Below are 13,675 nucleotides of genomic sequence, written 5' to 3'. Positions count from 1 at the left end.
GCATTGATTCTTAGCACAGTGTTCTCCATCCTTCTCTAAGAAAATGTTCTTGCTCTGCTTCCCTGGAGAAAATTCATCCTCAGGCCAGTCTGCATATCACTCCAATAAGGACATTCGAGGAACAGGGGAGCCATTGGCCTCTTTCTGAATGAATGACCTGCAGGCTTTCCATGCCAGTCTCGCCATCTGGTTTCCAGCGTAGTGTGAGCTGCCCAGGGGCCTTGCTGGGGCAAAGTCACCAAGGACGAGCTCCAGCAGTGCCCTTGCTTTCTCCTCCAGTCCTGTTTCCTGCCCCCCTCCTGGCTTCTAGCATCGTGGTGTGTGATGCTCTCCACCGAGGTGTGTTAGGGCAGCTAGAGGGAGATACTGGATTCTCTTCCCCTTAACTCCCATTCCAGTCCTGAAGGCTGGTGAGTCACAGCCTGGGGCAGCAAGCCAGGAGCTCTGCTAGGTAGGAGTCCTTTGGCTGCTCTCTGCCCCTCACTGTCAGATGGAAGGTGCTGACATTTGCTCATCAAAGCCCCGCAGTTTAAAGGCACTTGACACGCGATCTCTAAAGCTCGTTGCCTAAATGAAGGTAAGATATGATCTCTGGCCTGTCCTTATGTTTTAGAGGTAAAGTATTTTGTTATGAGAGGGAGCTGGTCCCCTTCCCAGGTAAACGCTTTCAAGGATGTACCTGGAACCAGCATTTAGAGGAGGGGGAGTGACACATACTTGGATGGAATAATTAAGCCTTTAATGTTGGCTTAACTATTTTGTGAGCTAGAAAAGACTTCCCCAAATATGATAAGTCTAAAGTCTTTGGGGGTTTTTTTGTTTTGTTTTCCAGTGCCTGAAAGTCATTCCATTCTATCACTGTGTTCTGCCAATTGTAGGAGCCATGTACCACCAAAAAGGAACTCCTGTGTGTGTTTGAAAGAGAGGAATCTGTATAGCATTAAGGAATACATCGCTGAGAAATAGGGACAGCACAGCAATCAGCCCAGCCTCTTCGTTAAAGTCATTTGACATGAAACATCTACTGAACAGCCTTTCCTGTACCTGGGCTTCTCTGAGAGCGTGCTCACAATTAAAATACAACCATGCCCACCTAAAGTTGACGGTCTAAAAAGGGTTAGAACACAGCATCCTTCCCTATGCTAAGGAATGAAGTTGAACCCTTGCTTTCTACCACATACAAAGTGGATTAAAAACCTAAATGTAAGACCTGAGACTGTAAAACTCCTAGGAGAAAACATAGGTGAGAACTTTCACGACATCGGCAATGATTTCGTGCTTATGATACCAGGAGCACAGACGACAAAAGCGAAACTAGAGCTGAAACTCTCTCGTCTGTTCGGGCAAACTGCCTTCCTCTAGCATCTTTAGCATGTGTTGTTATCGTTAAGTCCCTGTATGATAACCCTAACATCTGGTTGCCTCTGAGTCTGTTTCTGTTGATTGCTGAATTTCTTGAATGGGAGTTGTTTAATTTTGAGGAGAGTAGTTTTGTCTGGGTGTTGGTTTGAGTTTTTTATAATGTGCCTTAAAATTTTGATTTGAATGCCAGATACTGTTTGCAGAGGAACAGTGGAGACTGGGTACATAGTAACTGCTCCCAGGGACGGGTACACAGGCTGCTCGCCAGAAGAACCGGGTCAGTTTAATGAGTAACTGAGCCAGGTTTGGGTGTGTTGGCACTGACTCTGCCTCTCGTGTTCCATGGTCTCCAAGTTTTCAGATTCCTTTGATGGGAGGATTCTGTTACTTTGGTGGGGGGCGGGGGGCGGGCCGCGAGCAGTGGGTATATATTTGTTTTATGGGCTTCCCTGGTGGCTCAGACAGTGAAGAATCTGCCTGCAATGCTGGAGGCGCAGGTTCAATCCCTGGGGTGGGAAGATCCCCTGGAGAAAGAAATGGCAACCCACTCCAGTATTCTCGCCTGGGAAATCCCATGGACTAAGGAGCCTTGCTGGCTACTCAAGATTTGGACACGACTTAGCGACTAAACAACAGCCAAACTGCTCTGTAAGGCAGATTCTTATTAGCCCTGCTTTACGGATGAGGAACGAAGGTTCACAGAGGTCAGGAAGCTTGTCCACGATTCAGAGGCAGGTCCCCCTGCTGTTGAAACCTGTACCCCAGCTGCTCCCCAGCTCCACTGACCACTGCCCTGCAGTGATGGGGGATGGTGAGAGCAGATGGTCTCGAGACTGGTGAAATTAAAGAGCTTAAAGGAGGTGAAAGATGTGGAAGAGGTGAAATGGTCACTGATTGGATGAGGAGCTTATGGAAATAGAGGTATTTATAGGAAGACTCCCAAGTTTCTGGCTTGAATGAGTGGGGATGGGAGTTCCATGAAAGGAGTGTGAAGTCTGAATCAATTCGCTGAACGCCTGAGACTAACACATTGTCAGTCAACAGTATTTCAATACAAGAAATGTTTTAGAATGGGGACGGACAGCAGTTTTTGGTCATGATCAAAATGCCTATGGGACATGTCAGTGGAGAGGTCAGAAGGCAAAGGTCAGAGTGCAAAGAGAAACAGCTGCAAGGGGCGCCTGGACTGTCAGCCAGCCAGAGTCCTTGTCCTCCTCCTGGGCTGTGGACTAACGAGATGCTCTTTGATTGCAGGCTCACCAGGACCAAAGGGGAGCCCCGGCTTCCCAGGGATCCCAGGCCCCCCAGGGCAGCCTGGCCCGCGGGGCTCGATGGGACCCGTGGGACCATCTCCCGACCTGTCCCACATTAAGCAAGGCCGGAGGGGCCCTGTGGTCAGTATTTCACCAGCGCTTCCATCCGTGGTTGGGGAACGCGTGTGCCTTCTGCTAAACGAGGTCCCTTTGCCTTGTAGGGTCCGCCAGGCGCCCCAGGAAGAGATGGCTCTAAGGTGAGTCTTCCGAGTGGCCCTTACACGCCTCGGTTCCTCAGTCTCCACCTGCTTGCAGCATCACCTGGAGCTCAAGCACGATTCACTGACCCGCTTTGCATGTGGCCGAATTGAGACACAGATATACTTTTTGTCCCCAAAGCTGGGAGGAAAATCTAAAAAGCCATTTTCTTAAGATCTAGAACAACCATAATAACAAAAACAGCCGCAAAAACCACTTGGAAGAAAAAACAACCCCTATAAACATTAAGCCTCCTGGTTGTCATGGTAGCATGTTTTTCTATTTAGCCAGGCTTCTCTGTGGGGCTGTTTTACGTGTGTTCCTAATTTCTTTGCTGTGTTTAAGTCAAGAACAGGAGAAGTTCCAGCCTGTGCAAGTGGGTGGTTTCGCTCTGGGGGGCTGCGTGCCCCACTGGCCTCATAAAAAAGTCAGTGTGAGTTACTTTAGAAGCTTCTAAGCCATTCCACACGCTGCCTGGAAACACCAGCTTCCTTCCTTTAGGATCTGCTTGGAAAACACACAGCCCCTGGGGAAATGGAAATGCGAGGCACTTAACTCAAGCCTTTAGGTTCAGAGCAGCGGCCCCAAGAGTGCAGCGGGAAGCTGGCATTTGCTTCCTGTAGGAGATACTGGCTGCCTTGAGTGGGGAGATGGTAGTGGTGGGGTCTGAATGGAGGCGGGGGTGCTGGCACCCATGTGGCCCAGACGCTAACCCCGACCCTTCTCTTTTCAGGGGGAAAGAGGCGCACCGGGCCCCAGAGGGTCTCCAGTAAGTAGCCCCACCTGTCTTGCTTCCCCAGGGCGGCGCGCTCGGGGCTCCCTCTCGGGGGAGCCTTCCTAGTTGGTTTGTTAACAATAGCCGGCCCCTTGCAGCTGTGGCTCAGCCTGGCCACAGGTAGCTTCGTGGTTACAGGAAGAGTCACAAGAGCCTTTTGCACCTGGTTGGGTTTTAAAAATCCACTTCCTGGTTTTGTTTGTTTTTGTCATGGCTAATCTCTATTTGAGCTTCCCTGGTGGCTCATCGGTAAAGAATCCACCTGCCAATGCAGGAGACGTGGGTTTGATCCCTCGGTTTGGAAGACCCCCTGGAGAAAGGGAATGGCTCCTGTGTTCTTGCCTGGAGAATTCCATGGACAGCGGAACCTAGCGGGCTACAGTCCATGGGATCGCCAAAGACTTGGACATGACTTAGCGACTAAACAGCAATGATGACAATCTTTATTTGGCATGTCTTCTCTTAAGATTCCAAACCCTAGCATGTCCTAAGTCTGTTTCCAGGTGTATCTTACAACATCCGAAGTGGCAGAGCTGAGGTTCAAATCCAAAAGAAGCCCAGCCTCTTAACCACTGCTCTGCGCCTCCTAGGGTTCTTTGGAAGGTAACCTAGGAGGGGTATTCTCAGATTTCATCATTCTACAAGATTTGACGGAGTCTGAGAGCTAGGAGAGGTCCGTGTGCCACCACAGCGCATCTGGGAGGTAAAGGGGCACAGGGCGGCATCCGCCAGCTGTTGTTTATGGGCCTGACATTTCCCCCGTTTGAGACACAGAGTTGGCGAGGTGGTCACCAGCACATGGCAGGGCGGCCGGCCACGGCACCTCCGGGAGCCCTGGGTCAGCCATGGGGCAGGTCTCTGGTCGTCTGGTTTGACTCTTCTCTCCTGTGCAGGGACCCCCCGGTTCTTTCGATTTCCTGCTGATCGTGCTGGCGGAAATCCGTAATGACATCACCGAACTGCAGGAACAGGTGTTCGGGCGCCGGACCCACTCTTCAGTAGAGGAGTCCCCGCCACCGCAGGAACTTCCCAGCTATCCAGAGACCCTGGACATGGGCTCTGGAGATGACGCCCCCGGAAGAACTGAGACAAGAGCCTCCGGAGCCGCCAGAGACTTCTATCCTTAGCGCATCCCACATCGTCATGCCAAAGGAAGAGTGTTTTCCCCTGCAGTGAAATCCTCCAAAGAACAAAAACAAAACATCACTGGAGACCTAAAAAGAGATACGTTTTTATTTTCTTTACTCTTTCCCTTTCTTCTTCCTACTTCTCCTCTTCCAGACACTGTTTACAGTCTCCTGCTAGACATCCTAAAGACACCAGGAACGAAATGATTGATTTCAGTGCTTCCCCCAGAGAATCTACAGGGCAGCTTTTCTTTGAATTCCTTATTTTCCAGGGACTTATAATTTCTGAATTAGGTACTCACATTATCTTAAAATTTGGCACACTATCAAAAAGGGGGAAAGAGTTCTAAGAAAATGTGAGTTTCAGTTCAGTTCACTCACTCAGTTGTGTCCAACTCTTTGTGACCTCTGGACTGCAGCACGCCAGGCCTCCCTGTCCATCACCAACTCCCAGAGCTTACTCAAACTCATGTCCATTGAGTTGGTGATGCCATCCAGCCATCTCATCCTCTGTCATCCCCTTCTCCTCCTGCCCTCAATCTTTTCAATCACAGTCTTTTCCAATGAGTCAGTTCTTCGCATCAGGTGGCCAAAGTATTGGCATTTCAGCTTCAGCATCAGTCCTTCTAATGAATATTCAGAACTGATTTCCTTTAGGATGGACTGGTTGGATCTCTTTGCAGTCCAAGTGACTCTCAAGAGTCTTCTCCAACAGCACAGTTCAATTCTTCGGTGCTCAGATTTATTTATAGTCCAACTCTCACATCCATACATGACTACTGGAAAAACCATAGCCTTGACTAGATGGACCTTTGTTGGCAAAGTGATGTCTCTGCTTTTGAATATGCTGTCTAGGTTGGTGATAACTTTTTTTCCAAGGAGCAAACATCTTTTATTTACATGGCTGCAGTCACCATCTACAGAGATTTTGGAGCTCAAAAAAATAAAGTCTTTCACTGTTTCCACTGTTTCCCCATCTATTTACCATGAAGTGATGGGACCAGATGCCATGATCTTAGTTTTCTAAATGTTGAGTTTTAAGCCAACTTTTGCACTCTTCTCTTTCACTTTCATCAAGAGGCTTTTTAGTTCCTCTTCACTTTCTGCCATAAATGTGGTGTCACCTGCATATCTGAGGTGATTGCTATTTCTCCCGGCAATCTTGATTCCAGCTTGTGCTTCTTCCAGTCCAGCATTTCTCTTGATGTACTCTGCATATAAGTTAAATAAGCAGGGTGGCAATATACAGCCTTGACGTACTCCTTTCCCAAATTGGAACCAGTCTGTTGTTCTATGTCCAGTTCTAACTGTTGCTTCTTGACCCACATACAGATTTCTCAGGAGGCATGTAAGGTGGTCTGGTATTCCCATCTCATTAAGAATTTTCCACAGTTTATTGTAATCCACACAGTCAAAGGCTTTGGCATAGTCAATAAAGCAGAAGTAGATGTTTTTCTGGAACTCTCTTGCTTTTTCGATGATCCAGCAGATGTTGGCAATTTGATCTCTGGTTCCTCTGCCTTTTCTAAACCCAGCTTGAACGTCTGGAAGTTCACAGTTCACGTATTGCTGAAGCCTGGCTTGGAGAATTTTGAGCATTACTTTACTAGCGTGTGAGATGAGTGCAATTGTGCGGTAGTTTGAGCATTCTTTGGTTTGCCTTTCTTTGGGATTGGAATGAAAACTGACCTTTTCCAGTCCTGTGGCCACTGCTGAGTTTTCCAAATTTGCTGGCATGTTGAGTGCAGCACTTTCACAGCATCATCTTTCAGGATTTGAAATAGCTCAACTGGAGTTTCATGACCTCCACTAGCTTTGTTTGTGGTGACGTTTCCTAAGGCCCACTTGACTTCGCATTCCAGAATGTCTGGCTCTAGGTGAGTGATGACACCATCATGGTTATCTGGGTTGTAAAGATCTTTTTTGTATAGTTCTTCTGTGTATTCCTGCCATCTCTTCTTAATATCTTCTGCATCTGTTAGGTCCATACCATTTCTGTCCTTTATTGAGCCCATCTTTGCATGAAAAGTTCCCTTAGTATCTCTAATTTTCTTGAAGAGATCTCTAGTCTTTCCCATTCTATTGTTTTCCTCTATTTCTTTGCACGGATCACTGAGGAAGGCTTTCTTATCTCTCCTTGCTATTCTTTGGAACTCTGCATTCAAATGGGTATATCTTTCCTTTTCTCCTTTGCCCTTTAACTTCTTTTAGTAGCTATTTGTAAGGCCTTCTCAGACAACCATTTTGCCTTTTTGCATTTCTTTTTCTTGGGGATGGTCTTGATCACTGCCTCCTATACAGTGTTACGAACCTCTGTGCATAGTTCTTCAGGCACTCTATCAGATCTAATCCCTTGAGTCTATTTCTCACTTCCATTGTATAATCATAAGGGATTTGATTTAGGTCATACCTGAAGAGCTAGTGGTTTTCCCTACTTTCTTCAATTTAAGTTTGAATTTGGCAATAAGGAGTTCATGATCTGAGCCACAGTCAGCTCCAGGTGTTGTTTTTGCTGACTGTATAGAGCTTCTCCATCTTTGGCTGCAAAGAATATAATCAATCTGATTTCGGTGTTGACCATCTGGTGATGTCCATATGTAGAGTCTTCTCTTGTGTTGTTGGGAGAGAGTGTTTGCTATGACCAGTGAGTTCTCTTGGCAAAACTCTGTTAGCCTTTGCCCTGCTTCATTCTGTACTCCAAGGCCAAATTTGCCTGTTACTCCAGGTGTTTCTTGACTTCCTACTTTTGTATTCCAGTCCCCTATAATGAAAAGGACATCTTTTTTGGGTGTTAGTTCTAGAAGGACTGGTAGGTCTTTATAGAACCATTCAACTTCAGCTTCTTCAGCATTACTGGTTGGGGCATAGATTTTGATTACTGTGATACTGAATGGTTTGCCTTGGAAATGAACAGAGATCATGCTGTCATTTTTGAGATTGCATTCAGGTACTGCATTTCAGACTCTTGTTGACTATGAGGGCTACTCCATTTCTTCTAAGGGATTCTTGCCCACAGTAGTAGATATAATGATCTCTGAGTTAAATTCACCCATTCCAGTCCATTTTAGTTCACTGATTCCTAAAAATGTCTTTCCAGCTCCTGTTTGACCACTTCTAACTTGCCTTGATTCATGGTCCTAACATTCAAGGTTCCTATGCATATGGCTCTTTACAGCATTGGACTTTACTTCCATCACCAGTCACATCCACAACTGGGTGTTGTATTTTCTTTGGCTCCATCCCTTCATTCTTTCTGGAGTTATTTCTCCACCAATCTCCAGTAGCATATTGGGCACCTACCGACCTGGGGAGTTCATCTTCAGAGTCCTATCTTTTTGCCTTTTCATCCTGTTCATCGGGTTCTCAAGGCAAGAACACTGAAGTGGTTTGCCGTTCCCTCCTCCAGTGGGCCACGTTTTGTCAGAACTCCACCATGACCCGTCCGTCTTGGGTGGCCCTACACGGCATGGCTCATAGATTCACTGAGTTAGACAGGGCTGTGGTGCATGAGATCAGATTGGCTGGTTTTCTGTGATTGTGGTTTTCAGTCTGTCTGCACTCTGATGGAGAAGGATAAGAGGCTCATGGAAAAGTCCTGATGAGAGAGACTGACTGAGGGGGAAACTGGGTCTTGCTCTGATGGGTGGGGCCATGCTCAGTAAATCTTTAGTCCTATTTTCTGTTGAAGGGTGGGGCTGTGTTCCCTCCCTGTTATTTGACTGGGGCCAAACTAAGGTGGAGGTAATGAAGATCATGGCGACCTCCTTCAAAAGGTCCCATGCAGGCACCGCTACACTCAGTGCCCCCAGCCCTGCAGCAGGCCACCACCGACCCACGCCTCCGCCAGAGACTCCTGGACACTCCTGGGCAAGTCTGGGTCAGTCCCGTGTGGGGTCACTGCTCCTTTCTCCTGGGTCCTGGTGCACAAGGTTCTGTTGTGCCCTCCAAGAGTCTGTTTCCCAGTCCTCTGCAAGTTCTGGCAGCTCTACGATGGGTTAATGGCGACCTCCTCCAAGAGGGCTTGTGCCAGGCCCAGGTCTGCTGCACCCAGAGCCCCCGCCCCTGCGGGAGCCCACTGCCAGCCCGGACCTCCGCAGGAGACGCTCGCACACAGCTCTGGCTCAGTCTCTGTGGGTCCCTGGGTCCTGGTGCCCTTGTTTGGGCGCTCTGAGCATCTCTGGCGGGAATGGGGTTTGATTCTAAACACGAATTCACCCCTCCTACCATCTTGCTGGGGCTTCTCCTTTGCCCTTGGACATGGGGTATCTCCTCACAGTCACTCCAGAATTAGTTTATTTATTTAAAAAATATATAGATGCATATCCCAAAATAGACTGCTACACCTCCATATCAAAATTACCCGTTTTTAGTGAAAAGGGGGAAACGGCAATCTGTATTTGCCTCGGTGGGTAATTCTTTTTCCTTGTCAATCTGACAGATTTAAAATATTCTATCCTCCTACCCAACCTTGTTTACCCATGTTCCATCCCTGGGTCAGGAAGATCCCCTGGAGAAGAGAATGGCAACCCACTCCAGTATTCTTGCCTGGAGAATCCCATGGACAGAGGAACTTGGCAGGCTACAGTCCATGGGATTGCAAAGAGTTGCACATAACTGAGCAACTAATACTTTAGTAATTTTGATTAAAGACAGAAGAGGAGTGGAGATTAGAATGGATGGAGAAAACTCACAGTCCCATACAGACTGCCTGTAAGTGGCCACATAGTGACACTCAGATACGACTGTTGAGGGCTTCCCAGGGGGTGCCAGTGGTGAAGAACCCGCCTGCCAGCGCAGGAGACGTAAGAGGCGCAGGTTCCATCCCTGGGTTGGGAAGATCCCCTGGAGATGGGCAAGGCGACCCACTCAGTATTCTCGCCTGGAAAATCCCATGGACAGAGGAGCCTGGTGGGCTACTGTCCTTGGGGTCGCACAGAGTCAGACATGACTGAAGCAGTTTATCACCCACGCACGTGATTGTTAAGGGTTCATGCCACACTTATCTATAAGTATCCGATTCAAAGAAGAAAATTACTCTCGCTGTAGGAATAAATGCTGTTTTCAAGACAAAAAGTGAGTGAGTGCAGTGCCCTGGCTCTCATAAGAACAGTGAGCTGCTGATTTGCCAGGACATTTAAAAGCTGTTAGGCTGTTCAAAAAGTTCCCGAATGTTGGAGCAATTTCTGGCCAACCCGGTATTTGATTGAATGAGTGGGCTTGCTTAGTAAACCACAAGATTATTTGTTAAATAAAGGTACCTGACCCTTGGGGAGAGGTGCAGAGTTTCCTGGCTGTGACCAGATGCCCACCAGATGCCTTTAGGCTGTGATCCAGGTTGACTCAATGGACAGCAGAGCTCAGGCCTGGAAGGAGGTTGCTTGGCTTCAGTTGTTGGCAGGGGAGTGGGGTGATGGTGAGGGGTAAACAGGAGATCCTTGGGCAGGGGCACCTCTGCATCACAGAAGCAGGTAAACTGAGGGCTTCCCTGGTGGCTCAGCTGGTAAAGAATCCGCCTGCAATGCAGGAGACCCCAGTTCAATTCCTGGGTTAGGAAGTGCCCCTGGAGAAGGGATAGGCTGCCCACTCCACTTTTCCTGGGTTTCCCTGGTGGCTCAGATGGTAAAGAATCTGCCTGCATGCAGGAGACCCAGGTTTGACCCCTGGGTTGGGAAGATCCCCTGGAGGAGGGCATGGCAACCCGCTGCAGCATTCTTGCCTGGAGAATCCCCATGGACAGAGGGGGCTGGCAGGCTACAGTCCATGGGGTCACAAAGAGTCAGACACAACTGAGCCACGGAGCCCAGGCATGAGAAGCGCTTGTCTGGGGCCAGCCAAGCTTGCCAGCATATTGAAAATAATACATAATTGAAAGATCTCTTGAATGGGGAGTGGAAAAACAATAGTCTTCCTCGTTTGCCAAAAATTTCCTTCCCACCCTTCCCATTTTTCCTTAATTTTCCATAATTTAGTCCAAGTTCCAGTTCTTGTAGGTCTTCTTGATTTCCCTTCCCCAGCAAACACAGGAAGCAGTTGGAAACTATATTCCCAAACTTCCCCTGGAGTCGTGTTTGCTCTTACACCTCTGAGTCCTAGAGGGACCCACATTCCAGAAAAAGGCTTTCTCTGGATCCCCAGGAGCAAGTGCTCAAGGGACCCCTAGGAGCATCTGTTCCTTTGGAATGTTGTTGGGGGAGCTCATGGTCTTAACAGGCAGCTCACAGGTTCTTCATGTCTGCTTTGTCATTCGACACGCAGGATGGTGTTTCATGGACCCATTCAAGAGACCTCTGCCCGTGTGTTGAGCATCACACAAGACCACTGTTACAGCTTCTCTTTGCTCGTGTTCCCCTCTCTTACCTTGCAGTGTCCCCCTGAATTTCCTGGTGGTTTGTGTTTACTTCTCTTTCTCCATCTCCTTTAATGCCGCCATCATTTCACTCTCCTGGGAGAGCTTGTTTAAAGACAATCATGGTGGCTATTCTCTGGCCACCTCTCAGTCTTCCTTCAGAACAGCAGGAAGGGCTACGTGTGCAAATCTGAAGTGACACCAGCCTTTCTCCCCTCGTCCCCATCCTGTTAGAAACAGGGCTCCATCAGCCAGCTGGTGGCCGAGTTTTTCACCAGCACTTGACTGCACTGTTTCTTTCCTGCACCAAGTCCCTGGCTGCTGTCCACCCCAACGCTACAGCTGAACGCAGACGCCTCCTCAGAGCTCCTTTCCTGGGATCCCTCCTGCCCTCTTCAGTCTCTCCGGAACCTAACCTTCACCGCAGGAGCCCTCACCCACCGGGGTTCCCAGAGATGAATCCAGCAGATGTTGGTTCCCATCTGGAATGTATTTAATGTTTGCCTGCTTGTGGGATGCAGTATTTAAAGTGTGTGGATGGATGAATGCTAAAAAAAAAAAAAAATATGCATAGGCTCTATGAGAAATGAGCTTCATCTTTGATTTTTTTAATGAGGAATTTTATTACCTTTTAAACAGTGAACTGTATGTAGAAATATCGGGGTTTTTCTTCTATATTATTGAGTAGTCGTAAAATGCAACTAAACTGTGTGTTTGGCCAGAAGCTAGGTGACAGGATGAATGGAAGCCGGTAATATCTGGGATTTATGAGACGATTCTGGATAGGATTTTCTAGCAAAATATACAGTAACCTGTATGTTATCATCTCAAGCTGCTGGATTGGACAACTTGTAAAATAATTATTTATCCTCATATTTCCAAAACTTGGACTACTACCATAGGATAAAATATATACTCTGTATACCCAAATTATATTTTTCAAAGATAAGATATAATAATGCATTGTTATTCCTAATATATCTTTTAGCTATGGATGGAAAACCCAAGCTTCACTGTCTAAACAGGACTTCTGCTTAGAACCTAATAGACTAGGCTTTCGGGGAGAAGGGGGCATAAAATTCGTTAGTCTGAGTGATCTGCTTCGTGTTTCATAGAGGGAAAGGTGTTTCCCAGAAATGTTGATTTCCGTGTTTTGCACTCTGATAACTAGAACTTAGAATAGGACTTTATAGATTGGCTCTGTTTCAGAAAGCAATGGACATAAAATTCTCCTTTCCAAAATAGGAGGGGATACATTTTAGTTAAAGAAAATCCTCCTCCCTTTCCAATTGCAAAGGGAGATATTACAAGCTTTCCAATGCCAAAGCCTGGGGGCAGTGCTAAAGGAAGGCTGTCATCTCTCCTCCTCTATTCTCTGACACCTGCCATGGAATGAACACCAACTAAAGTCATTTCTAGTATAAACTCAGACAAGTGTGTTTCACAGCCAAGCAGGTAAAGAAAAAGTGCACGCTGGCGTTTGGTATGGGCAGGAGGCGTGTCCTCCCCCAGGTGCCAGGCGGAGGGCCCCCAACTGTGGCCCTCCTCCCTGTCTGGGGTTCGTGCAGCTGTCGGCTCCTGAAGCCTGCCCCCAGGCACGTGGGGGACGGTATCCTTGGTGACCAGGCATCTCCCTGGGTTGACAGAAGACCCCTCCTCATTTCCCCCCTCCCCCGACTCCAGCCTGTCACAGAGCAGCCTCAGTATGTAACCTTAACATCTTTCAGATAACCTTCCCTGAATAGGAAATTTATCCACAGGAATCCAGGCCAAACAACTAGTAGAATAGAGCCATCTAAAGTTTTTAATAATGAGTTCAGGGAAACAGATGAAAATTTTCCTGGCACAGTTAGCATGTATGTTTCGCAAGAAATCAAAAAATAATTTTCCATTTGAGAAAAAAAAATGACTGTAATTGTTAAAGCATAAAACTCTGGACTTCACATGCTCCTGCAACAAACACCGCCTTAGAGATATCCTAGAAAAGAAAGACCCGTTTACATATTCCCCAGGGACCTCACAGTCTTTATGTGAGATCCTCGAAGCAAGCACGCTGGGGAATTCCGCGTGTGTCGGGACTCTATTTTTATCTCCAGTGCCTAGCCACATACTTCAGCAGCTGTGTTCATTGTTTATAACAGGTCCATATGACAACTGAGCTAGTATTCAGTTATGGATGTGATACTATGAAGTGCTTTTGATAAGATGAAAAATGCCTAATAACAAAGTTATTTTTCTTACATGGTTGTGCTGTGTTTTGTCCTGACACCCAGTCCTAAAGAAGTCTGTATACAAGGTGATGGACAAAGAAGTTTCTCTTAGGAGCCAGAACCCGCATTCTGGGTAGGCTACCCGCTGGGGGGCTGGCTGTAGTCCCAGCATTTGACTCTGAGCCAAGGTCTTAGGACCCAGCTTCCACTGAATCTGAGGCTCAGAGGCTCACCTCCCCAGTTGGGGTAATCCCCCGGGACCCCCATGGTGGGCTTTTCAACCCAGAACTCTCTGAAGACCTTTGGAGATGCTTTAGGAGAAACTTGTGAGGGCCCCCCACCCC

The 13,675-nt window shown here is 47.5% G+C and overlaps 1 protein-coding gene across 1 annotated transcript in view; it reads left to right on the top strand.

The window, feature by feature from the left end:
* CCBE1 (collagen and calcium binding EGF domains 1) overlaps positions 1-13,354 on the top strand; it is a 233,718-nt gene extending 220,364 nt beyond the window's left edge. The window contains exons 8-11 of the mRNA XM_070361993.1: positions 2,617-2,756; positions 2,837-2,872; positions 3,607-3,642; positions 4,542-13,354. Coding sequence (XP_070218094.1) covers positions 2,617-2,756; positions 2,837-2,872; positions 3,607-3,642; positions 4,542-4,775 — 446 coding nt within the window. The 3' untranslated portion in view covers positions 4,776-13,354. The remainder of the gene's footprint in view (positions 1-2,616; positions 2,757-2,836; positions 2,873-3,606; positions 3,643-4,541) is intronic.
* The last annotated feature ends 321 nt before the right edge of the window (positions 13,355-13,675 follow it).

Source organism: Bos mutus, chromosome 24 (genome assembly GCF_027580195.1).
Source record: "Bos mutus isolate GX-2022 chromosome 24, NWIPB_WYAK_1.1, whole genome shotgun sequence".
NCBI classification, from domain to species: Eukaryota; Metazoa; Chordata; class Mammalia; order Artiodactyla; family Bovidae; genus Bos; species Bos mutus.
This window is presented reverse-complemented; position numbering and strand designations above follow the sequence as displayed.